Genomic DNA, 17,301 nt, shown 5'->3' on the forward strand with positions numbered 1-17,301 from the left:
TGGTAAAACCCTCAGTGTGTTCTTGTTAGCACCCTGCTGGATATAATCCTCAGAGAAGGTTCTGAGGGGAACCATTACACATGGTTCTCTGTAGAACCTCTCATAGGGGGCTGTCGGTGAAACCTTTCACAGATGGTTCTAGGCATAACCCTTTATATTGGGTTCTAGGTCAAACACTCTACCAGGAACCAAAAAAGCTTCTCCTATGGGGGAAACCCACAGAATCCTTTATGATTCTAGTTAGCTGTTATATTTCTAAGCGTGTGCTGCACGCAAACATGTCTCTCCAGTAATGTCAGAAAATAACAGTCCAGTCCACATACAACTAGAATATCGTTTGGTGTTCTCATCACTTTAATTTGGCCAACAAATCCCTCCTTGAAATAATGTTACAACCAAATATGCAGGCTTTTGTTTACCTTCTTTGCCTTGTATATTTACCCAGAGTAGAAATCAGGTCCATATAAATGTCAGGAAACCTGATCCTGGCCACATGAACCACTGTGTCTTTGGTAAAAGCCACTGTTGTTTTGAACTGCCTTTTTTTCTGCAGATAACCGCTTGTTTTCCTGACGTCAGTGCACAGTAAAGCTGAGTTTCCACTGCATGGCACAGCTAAACTTGACTCTACTATTCTAACTAGTGCCTGGTACATTTTTTAGTATCACCTCTGTTGAGGTTCCAAATGAGCTGAGTCGATACTAAAAGATAATCGTACTGAATGCTTTGTAATACTGTACATTAGACAAACTGCCTGTGGAAACAGGTAATACAGGACCAACAGCTCTATCATATGTAGTCATAAAATAAAAAAAATTACAAAGTACTGCAAATCAATTCATGCAGATAACAACCAACTCCATAATCACGTGTAGCAGCCCTCATACTCTCTGTCATTTTATTCATATCTAATGAGTCAGAGGGACATTTAACTACTCCTCTGTGTCCCCAGACCCTCATTTGGTCAGTGGTTAGAGCTCATCTTGCATTGAGAGGAAAAGCTGATGGAGCTGGCGCCACAGAGGTTGAGGTCAAGGGTCAAGGACTCAGCAGGTAGACCCCCACCCTCCACCTCCTCCATGGGTTTGAAAGATGTCAATATGTCCAGACACACAATTCAAATTGTTGCTGTAGATCCAACTATGCGTCTATCACCATTCAATATCTGTTATCCGCCAGCTTATTATATTACAATATAATCTAAATGCACTGTAATTAAGGAAATATTTGGTTTTGCTAAATAACACATTTGGTTCTTGAAGTTCTTGAATCATTAAAAGGATTGCTGTGCAGGATTTAATGGATTCATTTCACCCTCCCCTTCCAAGCTTGTAAGAGGTTCTACGGTGGCCTCAAAACCTGTGCAAAACATAAATCTAGAGCCAATGTTTGGTTTGTCCCTTCTGGGCTACTGTAGAAACATGGCTTATTCTAAGGTAACAAAAACACAACAATTTATATTTCAAGGGGATTATACACTGAGTCTGCGAAGTAACAAGTCACCAGTGTTGTGCTAGTTACTGAAAACCAGCAACTAGTTACCGTTACTAACTCTTGTAAACAGACACACTCACACAGCGTGTCTTCTCCCGTCTCCCCGCTGACACACACACACACACACACACACACACACACAAACACACGACACACACACATTAAGATTCAGGACTACACGGCTCTGGCTGCAGCTCAGTCTCTAGCCGAGACTACACAAAAAATAACGTAAAAAAACGGAGTAACGCATCATGTAGTAACGTTAACTGAGTTACTGAATTTAAAAAATAATGCGTTAGATTACTAGTTACTGCAAAAAATAACGGCGTTACAGTAACGCGTTACTTTGTAACGTGTTAGTCCCAACACTGCAAGTCACTAAGTTATCAAATGAAAATACACTGTAAAAAAAATCATACAGTAATTTATTTGAATCAACTAATCTTTTCTCATTAATTGAACATAAATATACAAGTATTATTTATTCAAATCATTTAAACTTAAAATTTCTAGTATTTATTTTCAGAACTTATAAACAGAGTTCTTCTAACTTGGACTCTTTTGACTTGAAAGCTTAATGGGTGAATGTACTGTACAGCATTCAATCAACTCACAGAATTAAGTATCTTCAGAAACCTGATCAGCATATTCTTAGACTTCCCAGCATGCATTGCTTGAGTTAAAACTCCCTCTAAACATCTCTCTTTTTATAGTTTGTCAATAACATATATGATGAAACTTGTGTGTCTCTAATACACTTTAAGATAAGTGGTTGCTTGTTTTCACATAAATGAAAACACTGCAAGCAATGATGAAGGTTAGTATCAAATTAGTTTATTAACAGCTAATAATTTATGATAAATGTTAATCGCTCTAAAGCAGTGTGACTGAAGAGCTGTTGGCTCAACCATTAATGAAGTTTATTTGACAAGAAAAGTTTGGTTTCAATCATTACAAAAATACCCCAGTTTGTCATTTCAGATTCAATCAACAGTTTTATAGCAGTAGAGACAGTAACTTTTTTAAGTTAAAACAAATTTATTTTTACAGTGTAGCAGAGAAAAAAGTTCAATATTTGCCTCTGACATGTAGTGAAGTATAAGTATAACTTTGTATGAAATGGAAATACTCAAGTAAAGTACAGTTACCTCAAAAACTTTAACTTATATGCTATATTTGACTAAATGCAATGTATACCAAAGTGACCAAGGTGTTTATTCAGACATGATACTGACATGTTAAAGTGTTATCAGTTGAACATAAGGGGCTTCATTTTCTGACAGGAGCTCCATGCAGAGTTTAGGCTGCTTCTCTGATGGACCGTGGCAGCCTCAGACACATATTCAGCCTGTGGAGCTTCTGCTGCTTAAAGGGGCCAGAAATCAATATGTGTCTCCATTTAAAGTTTTTTTTTCAAACCCCATGAGGACATCTGAGACGCAGAAATGAAAATGGTCGCTCAATAATTGAGTTTGAAAAGATGCCACTGCCAGTGTTACTGTCAGGCGTATTAGGCCAGCCACAGCCTCTGACTACAACACAGATTATTGATACAACTTTGATTACACACTCACACAGAAACTCTCACATGGTAAACCTGAAACTGTTAGTGCTGATAAATCTAATAAATAATTTAGCATAAAAACTTTGAAAAAAGAAACTAATTTTTATAAGTGTGGTCAGTTATGTCCTCCAGTCTGCACTGGAGAGCAGTTATTTACAAAATAGGAAGGACCAGGGCTGGTTGGCACCAGGGGTTGGTTGGCACTCAGTTATTTTCTTGACTTTTGAAGGTCACAGAAACAAAAATGTAGCCATCAAAATGTCTGAAAGTTGGTAACTTTTTTTTGTTGAGGGTAACATTTCAGTTTGATAGAACAAAAGTTTTAAAAATGTTCTCTTTGGACTAAATTTAGGCTATTATAAAACAAGATAAATAGAGATATTTGAACTACATTAGCGTTCTAGCTAGCTACATTTGATATAAGACTTGAAAGTCTGTGATGAATGCTGAGTGACAGCTGGCTAACATAACTTCATCCCTAAGTTTGGTCTAATGTGAGTAGGTTTAGTCAGCACACTGATTTTGGGTTTGGTTGGTATTATAAGTATATAAGTATATAAGAATAATAGGGGAGACCAGGGTTAGTTGAACCACTTTTCACCATCTGCCATGTCTCTCTGCCATTTCTTATGTTAGAATGTTCTAACCAGCAGCAAATTAATATCTGCCCCATTTTTAACAACAAAGAACATTTTTGAGCAATTCATTAATAGCAATATTATACATTTAATTACACAACTGTAATTCAATGGTTTAATTAAAAAAAATAACAACAGTCTTTTGCTCATGAACTTTAAAAGTTAATGTAAATACTCTATATGCATTGACTTAAAAAAAGTTAGTCCAGTCTGCTTTAAAATTTTAAGTTGACTGTGAAAAGACTAGTTAAGGTGATTTCGTAATGATTCAAAACAAATAAACACTTCAAGTCAAATGAAATTAAATGAATTCAGATGTACTTGAGAAAACATGTTCAGTAAGCTTCAGATTTTAAGTTGAACCAAAAATGTTAAGTCACACTGACGTTGGTTCTTCTTTTCACACAAAGAACTCCAGTTGCAGCTGCTCCTGTTGGAGACACTTTGTTCCAGCATTGCAACAAAGACAATATGTGAAACTGCTCCCACTGAATTCATTAAGTTTTGAGTGAATTCAACATTAATCTTCATCACGGTTCACAGCGTTTTCATTATTGTGAAAACAAGAAGCAATGACGTATCTTAAAGTGTGTCAGAGACACAGAAAGTTTTCATATGTGTTTTCTTCAAACCGTAAAAAGAAAGATATCAGGAGAATTTTAACTCTCACACAATGCATGCTGAGAAGTCTGCTAATATATCGATCATGTTTCACTTTAGAAAATTAATGTAATGTGAAAGTTTAATGAATTGACTGAACTCTGTTCATTCATTCATTCATTCATGATTTCAAGTCAAAAGACTTCAAGTTAGAAGGACTCATCTTTATAAGTTCTGAAGTGTTCTGACAATTAATACTAGAAATCTTAAGTTTTAATTAACTTTAATTAAATATATAGTTTGAAAGATTGAAAAAATTCTTTATATTGTTAGTTAATTATTCTTATTTTGAAAGGTCAATGGCTATAGTAATTCCTATCAATGAATTACTTAAAATGTTTGGTTTTTAAAATGGGAAGATACTCTATTGAATATAATTTTTTTTCTGATTCTTGTTTGAATTAAACATCCAAACTGTTTCTTCTGGTTGCTTCATTTTTTAAAAAAAAATTTTAACATTTTAACATTGTGCCAACTAACCCCATAACTTGTGCCAACCAACCCTGCATAGGGCTGGCTGGCACATCTTGACTTCAATCACAAATCACATATAGTTTTGTAAAACTTTGTGCACATTAAAACATATTCATTTATAGCTGAGACTTTACATTTCATTTTCTACTGGTTAGAATATTCTAACCATGGCAGAGAGTGAAAAGTGTGCCAACCAACCCCAGTCTCCCCTATGCTGAATCAGATCTTCAGATTACCACACTGCACTGACAGCCTCCTTGGCTTTTACTTGTTGTTGTGTTCCATATAAACTGTGTTTTGGACGGATCAGATGAACAGTGAACAGTATCTGTCTGTCTGTAAACACAGCTCAGTGCTGCCTCCATTAGCAATTTAGCCGTTTATTTTTTCCACTCTCTAATATTCATTATTGGTCCGCATTTAAACGAATAGGTGCTCCTCAGTGAGCGGATAGGCTACCAAGTGCATTAAAATTTGATGCCGGTCAATTGGCCAATGAGAGCCGTTCAGGGCATATCAAATATTAATACTTTAATGCCCCGCGTGCAGTAATTAAGTCCCAGTGGCTTTTAGAAGGAGAGGAAATCAATGAGCCACTCGGTTTAATTTTTCATTTAATTGTTGTGGAGTTGCTGTGTTTGTGTCTTATTGGAACAGCGCTGGCACAATGTCGTTAATAGGAAATAATGCGCTGCTCGTTATTTATGATGTACGATTAAACAAAGCTGCATCCATTTGTTATGATACAATGAATATAAACCCGCTGCACATCATTCCAGGATTCATTAATATTTTTAATGAATGTATCCTAATGCTAAATAATGACTTACCGTTTATTTGTATTATTAAAATTTCACTTTAATCCGAGGTTTCGGCTGCTTTTAGACGCCATGAAAGAAAGCAGGAGCAGCAGCAGCTCTGTTTGTTCCCACAGTAACAAATGAAAGCGCATCAGTGTTTGCAGCACTGTCATCACTCTGAACATGAATTAATAATGGCGCCAGCTCCATAACAATAAATGAGTGGCCACATTAAACATCAATTATTTTAATTCAGTGATTTATATTGTATCATATGAAGCCATTAGACCGATTTATTAAGTTTTCCAAATTTCTGCAGCACGGCTCAAGTTGTGGAAATTAAAATTTCCTTTTGAATCGAAAGAATAAGATCATTGTTTTACTGAGTTAATGGTATTTATTTGCTACAATATTCGTATCTCTGTGTGACGTTTACTCCCCAAATGTTGCCTTTCAGAAGCTTTACACTGATTTCATGGACGGACTAGCAGACGATAAGACCCCTTCACAACTCCTTACTGCGTTATTGTTTGACCATAAAGTTCTGTCATACAGTCCCTCAAACCTCCCGGACTTGTCAGACCCTCAGTGACACTTTCGCCACAAATAGTGTACAAAACACTATAATGTAAAACCTACTGTACAAAATATGATAGGAAACCACGTGCGATGCATGTCAAGTTTTTTGGTGGTTTACCTAAAAATACACCGTGTTTCTTTAGTAAAAAGAGACTAAAACTAAAACAAAAATAAATGTTAGCTCACCAAATACTCGATAGCCAAGGATAAAGAGGCAAAAACAAAAAGTTGCTCATCGGGACATTCATGTGACAATCAGTTCTTGGCTGAATTGATTGTAATAACCCGTAAAATGAGTAGAATTAATCCGCAAAAGAATTGTAATAGACATGCAGAAATATTTATGCTGAGTATCATTATTAGCTGTTTGAAGCCTTGTGCAATTGTATCTGTTTCATAAGTTTAGACAGATGTTTTGGTTTTGTCGGTTCTGAAAATGTCAAAAATTTCCTGTTCATTTCCACGGTCGAATAATAAAAAAAATAGATATTCTCAATGGGTAAACAAGCACTGATTTGAGAATGAAGTAGTATAAAGATCACTTGTTTCAGCCCTATTCTGACCCGAATATCAGCAGAATGGACGAAAAAATAACAAAACAAAACAAAACAAAACAAAATAAAATAAAATAAAATAAAAAAAACACAATAAAACAAAAAACACAATAAAAATAAAATAAGGTCATATGAACAGTATGGAGTGTGTGTATGCTGTCCCGTGTGCTGAGTGTGACGGAGACAAACCTGGCCGGTGTATTTTTATGTTATTGATGGTGTCCAGCTGTTAATCAGAGTTTATGAAGTGTTATAACGCCTCACAGAGCTCTCTCACTCTTTATCCAGTCCAGTCTCGTGCAGGCCTAAATTGGCTCTTCGTCTCGCGCTGTCTATTTGGCACTTTGATTGATGTCCTCTCGGAGCAGAAGAGGGGGGAGTCCATCCTCGCTCTCTTGCACGCGCACACAGACACAGTAGATAACTCAGTGAGCTCGAGCTCACCATCAGACTGAAGAGTCCAGGAGCGGCGCGTGGAGCCTCCTCTGTTCCTCGCGCCGGAGCGGAGCCGGAGCAGGGGCTCGCGGAGGCCATGGAGCACGTGGGGATTCTGGGAGCTCACCTGCAGCAGCACACGCACGTGGAGCCCATCAGCTTCGGCATCGATCAGATCCTCAGTAACGTGGAGCAGAGCTGCATGCTGGGAGTCAGGATGCACGAGCCGGACTACGGACACGCGGCCTACGGTGGCAGCGTAAGCGGCGGCGGCTTCGCGTGCGCTAACGGCGGATATACCGGCGGCAGCAGCTCGTGCGGGATGGCCTCCCTCGGTGGGGCTTATCACATGAACATGAACATGGGCGTGAACACGAACGGGAATAACATGAACGCAGCCGGGGTCATCAGAGTCCCCGCACACCGGCCGCTCAGCTGTGGGAACTCCTCCGCCCCGCCGCCGGGGAGCGTCAACAACCTGAGCGCCCTCACCTTCCCCTGGATGGAGAGCAACCGGCGATACACCAAAGACAGGTTCACCGGTAAGACCAATCCATTAATATAATATAATATAATATAATATAATATAATATAATATAATGTCAGGAACAAGGAAAAACTACAAATTTACACAAATTTATTTAAAGACGTCAAATGTTTTGAAAATACGCTCCAAGTTTTTTGGTAAATCTTTTTGCCAGTTCTTTAAAAAAAAATGACAATCACAATCAATAAGATTTAGTTTACTTAATTTAGTTTGTTTATTTATTTCTCGAGGATAGTGCATGTTAATAAACATCATTGCCAGAATTATTATGCCAGAATTAGCTAAAGGTTTTAATCTGTAGTCCCTGGCCAGATGTAAAGTTGGCAACATATAATCAATATAAAATTAGGAAACATGTCTAAACACGTCTAAAATAGCCCCTGTGTGTATCAGTGATTATTCATTCAGTCAGTAATTAATTATTCAGTCAGGTAGTTCAATAAAGGTGCCTCATTTATTTAAGCGTGCTTTATGGGTGTAAACTTCTTTTAGGATTTCTCATTTCTGGCATTTTAGCTGTATTTTTTGTCACCAAGCTAATACTGATTAATTTTTTTAAATCAAATGGGGGATAATTTCAAATTGCAGAGTCAGGTGCAAAATAGTCATTTTTAAAAACTGAAAAATAACTTACAAAAATTAAAATAAACATTGACCAGGGGTTATTCCCTAAGCCTTTTATTGCTATATCTATCTAAGCAGTAATATAACTTACTACAGTGTTACTGTAAGATAGTGGAGACTGGGGAAGTCTACCCTTCTTGTGTATTATTATTATTATTATTATTATTATTATTATTATTACTGTTAGAGATGCTGCATTCACAATAAATGTCAGGTAATAGATTATCAGCCTATCAGATAATGGGGAATGTATATATTTATTATTAATGAAAATATTGGACATAAATATTGGCTATACTAATATTTGACTTGACTGTTTATGTCAAAGCATTTAATTTTAATTGTTCGATAAAATGCTATAAAAGCCAAAGTTATTTGTGAAGTGTTTTAATGAACTTCATTCATTTTTCATTAAAAAAGAGTGAGAACTGTTCTTTCTGTTGTTGTTGTAGTGATTTGGTTCAGTCAAAGCTGTGGAACATTACATCATCCATCTTTGTTCACTATATCTGAGCCTTTCTTACCCTCAACTGTGCAGAAAACACAGGTTATATGTACTTTTCTTTTTAAAATACAGAAATGTCATATTATCAGTTTTCTTATCGGTTTCAGCCAGAAGCATGTAATTATCAGTTATCAGCATTAGCTGAAAAAAAAATCCATATTGTGCATTCCTAATTATTACCATTATTCCTACAGACTGCTTGTGCTCTTTATAGGGGTTGTGTTGACATGTTATAATGAGTTGGTGTGTCAGTAATGAGCTCTATGTGTCCTGAAGCTGTACCTGCTGCTGCTGCTGCTGCAGTCTGCCTCTGTGTGTTTCTTTACCTGCTCTGCCTGCAGGTTCTGTGGTTCCCTCTTACAGCACAATCACTGCACTCTGTTTGCAACATAAACATTCACTCATTCATATTCAGCTTATTATATGCTGCACTGATATACTGTCTGATGAAAGAGCCCTTACAAGTGACTTATTATCACAATACTGTTGGTAATAAATGATTGTGATCAATTATTCAATCAAAATGTCACCTATATGCACAAAACAAGTTCTCCAAAAGTCTTTGAATATAAATATAAATACCTCAAAATTAAAATATAAATGTATAAAAATATATTCACTAGAGATGAAATGATACCAAGCTCATGGTCTACAATACGATATTTATCATAATATTAAAAATATAGAAAAAATTACAACTTGAAAAAAATGAAATTTATTAAACGATAAATCTGATATGTACAGCAGTTTCTGTTGGTATAAAGTGTGTCTGCTGTCCTTCTTTAATAAAATAAAATAAAAGTAGCAGCAATCACCCAAACATGTGCAAATTATGTTTGAATTCTGTATGTACAATTGCAAAAACACAAACAACAAAGAAGTCAGTAGCACTCCTTTTATTGAATAAAAAAAAAATGCTAAAATAAAATCATTAACTATGTAATATCATGGTAGATACCGTCACAGCCTTCTACAGTACTGAGACATTTTCTTATGGTGATATATATTTACATTATAATTACATATTTACAGATGTAAAAAGATAAACTGTACTGATGTTCTTCAGAAGTTCCCCAAAGATTCACACACACACACACACACACACACACACACACACACACACACACACACACACACACACACACACACACAGGTTTCCAAAGTTGTTGTGTAAAATTAATAAATTAATATAGAGGACAATAAATTACGCAGTCATTTTCTTCCAGTCCTAAACTGTTGTTTACAGGACAGTAAGTCATATATCATATTTAATACTTTAACATTAAATATAGACTCTTATTTTTTAATATATTGAGAACTGTATCTTGCACGATGCTGCTGCTGTTGCTCTGTCAGCTCTTTCTTGTTCATTTTCATTGTCTGCTTGTCCTGCATACCCTGCTTTGACTTGTCCTGTCCTCTCCTACTGTCCTTTCTTTTCCTGTCCTGCCCTCCTGCCCTGTCCTCCCATCCAGTGTCCCTCTCACCCCTCACTGTAACACGTCGTGTAGGTCACCCCTACCAGAACCGGACGCCTCCCAAGAAGAAGAAGCCGCGGACGTCCTTCACCAGGCTGCAGATCTGTGAGCTGGAGAAACGCTTCCACAGGCAGAAGTACTTGGCGTCGGCAGAGAGAGCCGCCCTCGCCAAGGCCCTGAAGATGACTGACGCTCAGGTCAAAACCTGGTTCCAGAACAGACGCACAAAATGGAGGTGAAATCGTGTTTCATTTCCTTTTACCAGTGCACCAGTTACAAATTTTTAGGCCCCTTTCTAGAGAACTGTTGGCCCGTTTGGTTCCTAAGGTCTGTCAGAGCTCCTGCAGTGTTTTTAAAGGAGGAAAATGCTTTGAACTGACTGTTGTGTTATTATCTAGATGAACAATATGAGGATCATATATTTATAAGTAATGATCATCATGTGTGCTCTTATCTGACAGTTTAATGCACGTTTACACTACATCATAAAATAAATAAACTCTCTCAGTTTATATTAAGATTAAAATGAATGCGGTTTAATCCACAGCGTTTCATGTTTAATTTGTGATGATTTGGCTTTATGCTGTTTTTGGCAGCTGCATATTGAGGTGTTTATTATATTATATTATTATAGAGAGGTGTTTGTGTTATTTATCCTACCCTCACTGATATAAATGTGATGGACAAAATAATAGAAACACCTGCCATGGGAGTAGGATTTATTGCAGAGCTGTTGCTTGGAGTATTTATTTTTAATATATAGTTTTTAAGAGTATTTCTGCAAGCAAGCAAAGACAAATAGAAGGCTTCCTTTACAATGAATCAAGCTTTAAAAGTTGCCAAAGAACTACAGATGGAAATTAGCCTCTAGCTTGAATCTTTACATGTTAAGTTTATATGTAAATGTTCATTGATATACACTGTCCCTATTTTAAATAAAGAAATAAAGTAAATACAGTGTACATCAGATAGAGCCTTTTTTGAGGCAGAAATAAAATGCTGAGGCTGGTTTTGGAAAAAAAGAAGAAACATGTTTTTTCTGTTACTTTCAGCAAGTAATTTATTTAAACTAAAATTAATTTAGCCACATGATAGACATCTTTGAATATGTCATATAAATCTATTTTTAATTATAAAAGGGTTGAGAATATTCCATTTAAAAATCAAGTTTTTATGTAAATCTGTCTTTTGGAAGAGATTTTTTTGTACATAGAAGGTAATGAAAGCATGAATACATTGTTGTCTCAATCATTTTATATTTTTGAGATTATTCTTCGGCAGAATGCGCCAAAAATAGTGGACACGGAGAAAGAATCTTTGTGCCTACAAACGGTTTTAAAATGTTGAGGATTGTTTCTGCGTTTTGCAGAAATCCACCGTTAATTTTCTTTATGTGCATTTTTTCGTGAATATTTTAACTTTGGAATGAAAAGTTTAAAAAGGACAGCTTAAAATCAGCTGCAACTGCAGACAATTTTGTTCTCATTATTTGTCACACTTCTGATCCAGTCTCTTGAATTTATATCCAGTTATTGGACTACATATTTCAATATAAATTTAAACAGCTTTGTTGGCATGACGCTTTAGATCAAACATGTTGCCAAAGCGAAAAGTCATATTATACTCAATATATATACAATACAATATACAGTAAATAGTTTATGTTAAAAGTGAAATAAAAAAAAAAGAAAAGAAGAAAAACGGAGTAAATGACAGTGATGAGAATGAACAACATGTATCATAACACTGACATGTTGCGGCTTCCATGGTGATTCTCCCAGAAGATATTTCATTTCATACATCCTAACTACTGCCAACAAATATACTTTGTGTGTCTATTATTGTATTTTGCGCTGACGGTGATAAAGTTTTAGATGCTGTAAGAATTTACAGATTGTAACGTTACAAACGCTGCTACGCAGAGGTGATCTTATTCTGACTTAATTGTAAAATAAAATTAAAAAAATACTTATTTCACTGGGAGAAAAACTGTGGGTTGGCGCAGTTGTGTTTGCTAGTATTGTTTTTATTTATTTTTATTTGTATCTCTGAACAAATCCCACGCATGATGTCGTCCTGCAGTTTGTCGCGCTGCTCGCGAGCAGCCGTCAGTCCGCGCATCTCTGCGGGCGGGACGGTCGGTTGAACCGCGCACATGCAGCCGAAAAATGTGCGAGGAAACTACAGAAATACACCGAACTGTTTGTCTCTGAACGTTACTACGATTGCCGTATATAAACGTACATGTGATGGACTGGTCGGTGTGTGCTTGTCTGCAGGCGGCAGACGGCGGAGGAGCGGGAGGCGGAGCGGCAGCAGGCCAACAGGATCCTCATGCAGCTGCAGCAGGAGGCCTTCCAGAAGACCATCAACCAGCCGGTGACCCCGGACCCGCTGTGCCTGCAGAACAGCTCCCTGTTTGCTCTGCAGAACCTGCAGCCCTGGACCGAGAACACCGCCAAGATCAGCAGCGTGTCGAGCTGCGAGTAGAGCCGACACACACGTACATACGCACACGCACACACACATACACGGCCTCCTGCCCGGTGTCAGAGCCGGTACACACTGACTGCTGCAGGGCAGAGACACGGGCTGCAGCCCGCCGAGGAGCTCCGTGCAGAGGACACCCAGCCTCTGTCAGACAGACACAGTGCTGCAGCTTCAGATGGTCCCTCAGCACCGCTGGGGGGGCCCCACATCTGGATCATCTGGAACCTGGCTCCAGCCCTGCAGAGACCAGACAGACATTTTGGAGATATTTCAGGGGCATCATGATGAACACTGTGCTCCATCAGAGGACCAGCACAGACTGACACCAGATCAGCCAGCTGTTGTATTATAGTGTACCTACAAGGATTTGATGTTTCATAAACAGCATATTTTCATATTTGGTGTCTGACAAAAAGTTGTGTCCATCTGTGTCATCATGTGTGTGTGTTTATTTGCCATTTTCATACACTTTTTACTCAACTGCAAAATAACAGGGCACTTGTTTTGCACCTTTGTATGAATTCAAACATGTAATCTGTCACAGAATGAAAAGGACCCCAGGAATAAAGTCTATTAAAGGGACAGTTCACCCCTAAATCAAAACTACACATTTTCCTCTGCTATTTATTCATCTAAATAGTTTTATTGTGAGTTGCAGAGTTTTGGAGATATCAGCTGTAGAGATGTCTGCCCTCTCTTCACAATAATGAAACTAAATGGCACTCAGCTTGTGGCACTCAAAGTTCCAAAAAATACATTTCCAGAAATCACGACAGAGTTATTCAAGATATTATTACTATTTTTTCTACCGAACTACACCCACCAACCATATCACTGCACAGAAGGAAGTGTACATCATGAACAAGAGGCTCATACTTGTGACAGTATAAGATGTAAATCTTAATGGCATCCTCAATATATAAAGATGGACGACTTGAGGTGAAGCCAAATGATTTGGGTTGGCTCCTGGTGTCTGGTTGCAGCTTTGGTCATAAACCCTGTCTCCTCCATGTTAGTAGATGGGACAATGGTTAAACTAAAACATCAAGTACATGTCAAATAAATGGTTTCTGTCGATAGGTCACATCATGCTGATGTTTGTTCAAGTGTTCATTTTTCTGATCAGTTTGCTTTTAATCAGTTATTTGACGCTATAAAAAGAACATTTCATACTGTGATTGACAGCTGAGCTTTGCTTAAGATTGATTTGGCCAGCTGTGGCTCATTACCCAATCACTACTGCACAGATTCTGGCTCCAAATGACATCAACAATGCAATATGCCAACTCTCGTATCCAGGATATTTTGGCTTCATTTTTTGTTCAGTGGGAGGAAGTGGAGACATGTCGTCTATACCTATATTTATGTATATGGGCATCCTTGTTCACTGAGCTGTAAGTTGATATCTACAAAACTCAGCAACTCACAACAAAACTATCTAGATGGATAAAAAGCACTATAGGTAAGAGAAAAATCTATATTTGTGATTTGGGTTGAACTGTCCCTAAAACCTTTGTATAATTTAAGAATAAATGGGCCTAAAGGTCAACAAGTATCTGATTGAAAGTAAAATAATATTAAACAGCACTTTGTGGCTACATTAAACAATGAACACTTTTCTCACAAGTTTACCACATTTCATATTTCCATGGCTCTTACTTTTGTACAAACACTTTACAGACTGTATTTTCTTATTCCACTCTGCTGTGTGTGTGTAAGACTGAGATCCAACAAACTGTCCAGTCACAGACAAGACACCGGTCATGGTCATTTGTCATTTGTGTGTGTGTGTGTGTGTGTGTGTGTGTGTGTGTGTGTGTGTGTGTGAGAGAGAGAGAGAGAGAGAGCGTGTTTTCAGAGAGCTCAAATTCAAACAGAAAATCCCAGACTGTCTCATCATCTCAGTGCAACTTTACATTAAGACTAGCCTTATAAATGATTGATAAATATTTTATAATTAGGTTATTAGTTAAGTTGTAAACATTTTATAAACACACAAAAATTTTTAAGCAGTTATAAACAAGTAATAATATGTTTATACATTGATGTGGGCTCATGATTTGGCAAGATGCAGTTGCTGCTTACTACTAATTAATCTTACTAATGAGTTACTAACATTTATAACAGGCAAAAGGAGACTTATTGTAAAGTGTAAAACAGTGCATATGTATATAATAATAATAATAATAATAATAATAATAATAATAATAATAATAATAATAATAACAATAATAATAATAATAATAATAATAATAATAATAATAATAATAACATAATGATGATGATGATGATGATGATGATGATGATGATGATGATGATAAGAAGAAGAAGAAGAAGAAGAAGAAGAAGAAGAAGAATGATAATTTTATTTAAATAGCACTTTTCTAAAACAAGTTACAAAGTGCTTTACAAAGACAAACAAGAAATTTACAACCTAATTATAAACCATTTACAAATCATTAGTAAGGGTAGTCTTATCATAAATGATACTGATATTTTTGTTTTTTCCCCTCTGTTCTTTTCTTTTGTTAAATGTTATTATTTACTATTTATACTCTATTGTTCATGTGTCACATTTTGTTCTGGCAACATGTTGGATCCAAAACATTGTGCCAATAAAGATAATTACATTGAAAATTGAGACTGACATTGAGACAGAGGGATGGGGGTGTTTTCTAATGCAACACGTGTGTGTGATCAGAAGCAGAGACAATACGAGGCACATGTGTTGCTGCTGACACACTCCACATGTTGTGTGCTCACTAACACAGAGCTTCTAATAAGAGACTGAGTGTGTGTGTGTGTGTGTGTGTGTGTGTGTGTGTGTGTGTGTGTGTGTGTGTGTGTGTGTGTGTGTGTGTGTGTGTGTGCCGGAAATAACAGCTTTGAAACAGCTAAAAAAAAAATCTATTTCTCTTCATACTGGTGACAATATTTTGGACACTGAACTTGTGCAGAGTTGATGATGCAAGTCAATCAAATCCATTTAGTGAGAATATCTTGTACATTTGTCATCTATTATGTAACTTTTACTTTGCACAGTGGATATACATTTTTAACTCGTGATCAGTTCCATTCCATGTATTTTGTCACTTGGAATAAAAAAATAATAATAATTTAAGAAGTTGCATCAGTCCAGTGTTTTTTTTGCTGATGCTGTGCAGTGTTTCCATCAGTCACAGATCCTCATCAGGCACAAAACATTGATAATGCTATAAGCATGAAATGATCCTTATCTTTAACAATGACAGTAAGCAGCAGGTACAATCAGCTTTATTTGGAAATAATCTGCAGCACTAAAGCACAATATTGACTATTGACTTAAACCTGCAATGACTAATTTTACTTATTTATTTACTGGCAACTTGATTTCAACTTAAACAAGTAATGAACAGGGGCATTTCTAGAGGGGGGCTTAGGGGGGCACCAGCCACCCCTGAAATCTGATTGGCCACCCCAACCTCCAGTATGATTGGTTATCTGTCCAGTGAGAGGTGGGACCTTAGTTTGAACCAGTTCTTTGGCCAGTATTTTTAAATATTATTGTTTTCTTTTGTATTTATTTTATTTTATATTATTTATTTTATTTTATTTTTTACATGGTTAATTTACTTTATGGATCATTTTACCACAGGGTTATAATGAGATGTTACTTGTAGTAGTTGCCTTTATGCTAATCACAAATACACACACTGTATGAAAAAACTATATGCAGCAAATGGGTAAATAAATAATAATTAATAACTAACAATTATAAGTCTAAATATATACATATTTGTACAGTATTGTAAGAAACTATAAGATACTCTGCTGTTAGTAATTAAATAACATGTTAGTCAATGCTACTTCACAGAGTGTGTGTGTGTGAGAGAGAGAGAGAGAGAGAGAGAGAGAGAGAGAGAGAGAGGAGAGAGAGAGAGAGAGAGAGAGAGAGAGAGAGAGAGAGAGAGAGAGAGAACTTCATGCCACCTCTGCATAAGTCAGTGCCCAATTCAGGCCACCCCAGTCAAAAACATCTGGACACACCCCTGGTAATGAACACAACATCGGCAAATATTTTTTAAGCTGAGAAAGCAAACAGCAGCTTATTAACACGTCCAGCAGTAACAGAGGAGCATTATCACTCATTTAGAGTGGTGTTTGTGTCTGATGAATTTCAGTCCAATTTTCACTCTCTTCTCGCTCGGTTTTTGGTCTCCACCACTTCAGGAGACAAATGTCTGATGTTTCTAGTTGCTCAGTGCTTCATTGTGTTCAACAACATCTGCTTCAACAGCAGACATTGCTATAATTTAAAAATAGCTTATAGCCACTTTTAAAGTGCCACTTTTAAAGTGGCTATAAACAATTCTCCTTTTTTGCCTGGGGCCATATTCACAAACCTTCTTAGGCTCCAAGAGGTGAAATTCTGAGTAAAGTCTTAGAATTGGAAGAATTTCCTGTTAACGTTAAGAGCAGA

At 36.8% G+C, this 17,301-nt stretch overlaps 1 protein-coding gene across 2 annotated transcripts; it reads left to right on the forward strand.

Moving 5' to 3' along the window:
* The first annotated feature begins 7,151 nt into the window (after window positions 1–7,151).
* Window positions 7,152–13,030, forward strand: tlx1 (T cell leukemia homeobox 1). 2 transcript variants are annotated; one of them, XM_084735638.1, is made up of 3 exons: window positions 7,152–7,740; window positions 10,386–10,587; window positions 12,632–13,030. In XM_084735638.1, exons 1-3 carry the CDS (start codon window positions 7,296–7,298, stop codon window positions 12,840–12,842), a joined length of 858 nt encoding a protein of 285 aa, XP_084591764.1. In that variant the 5' UTR covers window positions 7,152–7,295; the 3' UTR covers window positions 12,843–13,030. The 2 variants fall into 2 exon arrangements, with proteins under 2 accessions (XP_084591764.1, XP_084591763.1); XM_084735637.1 differs by having other exon boundaries at window positions 7,157–7,740; window positions 10,350–10,587.
* The last annotated feature ends 4,271 nt before the right edge of the window (window positions 13,031–17,301 follow it).

This window comes from Lutjanus erythropterus, chromosome 14 (genome assembly GCF_056507025.1).
Source record: "Lutjanus erythropterus isolate fLutEry1 chromosome 14, fLutEry1.hap2, whole genome shotgun sequence".
In the NCBI taxonomy this organism is placed as follows: domain Eukaryota; kingdom Metazoa; phylum Chordata; class Actinopteri; order Lutjaniformes; family Lutjanidae; genus Lutjanus; species Lutjanus erythropterus.

Coding starts and splice junctions, on each gene's coding strand:
- tlx1 (XM_084735637.1), top strand. CDS start 7,296: ATGGAGCACGTGGGGATTCTGGGAGCTCACCTGCAGCAGCACACGCAC. Junction 7,741..10,349: donor CACCAAAGACAGGTTCACCG/GTAAGACCAATC, acceptor CCTCCCATCCAG/TGTCCCTCTCACCCCTCACT. Junction 10,588..12,631: donor AACAGACGCACAAAATGGAG/GTGAAATCGTGT, acceptor GCTTGTCTGCAG/GCGGCAGACGGCGGAGGAGC.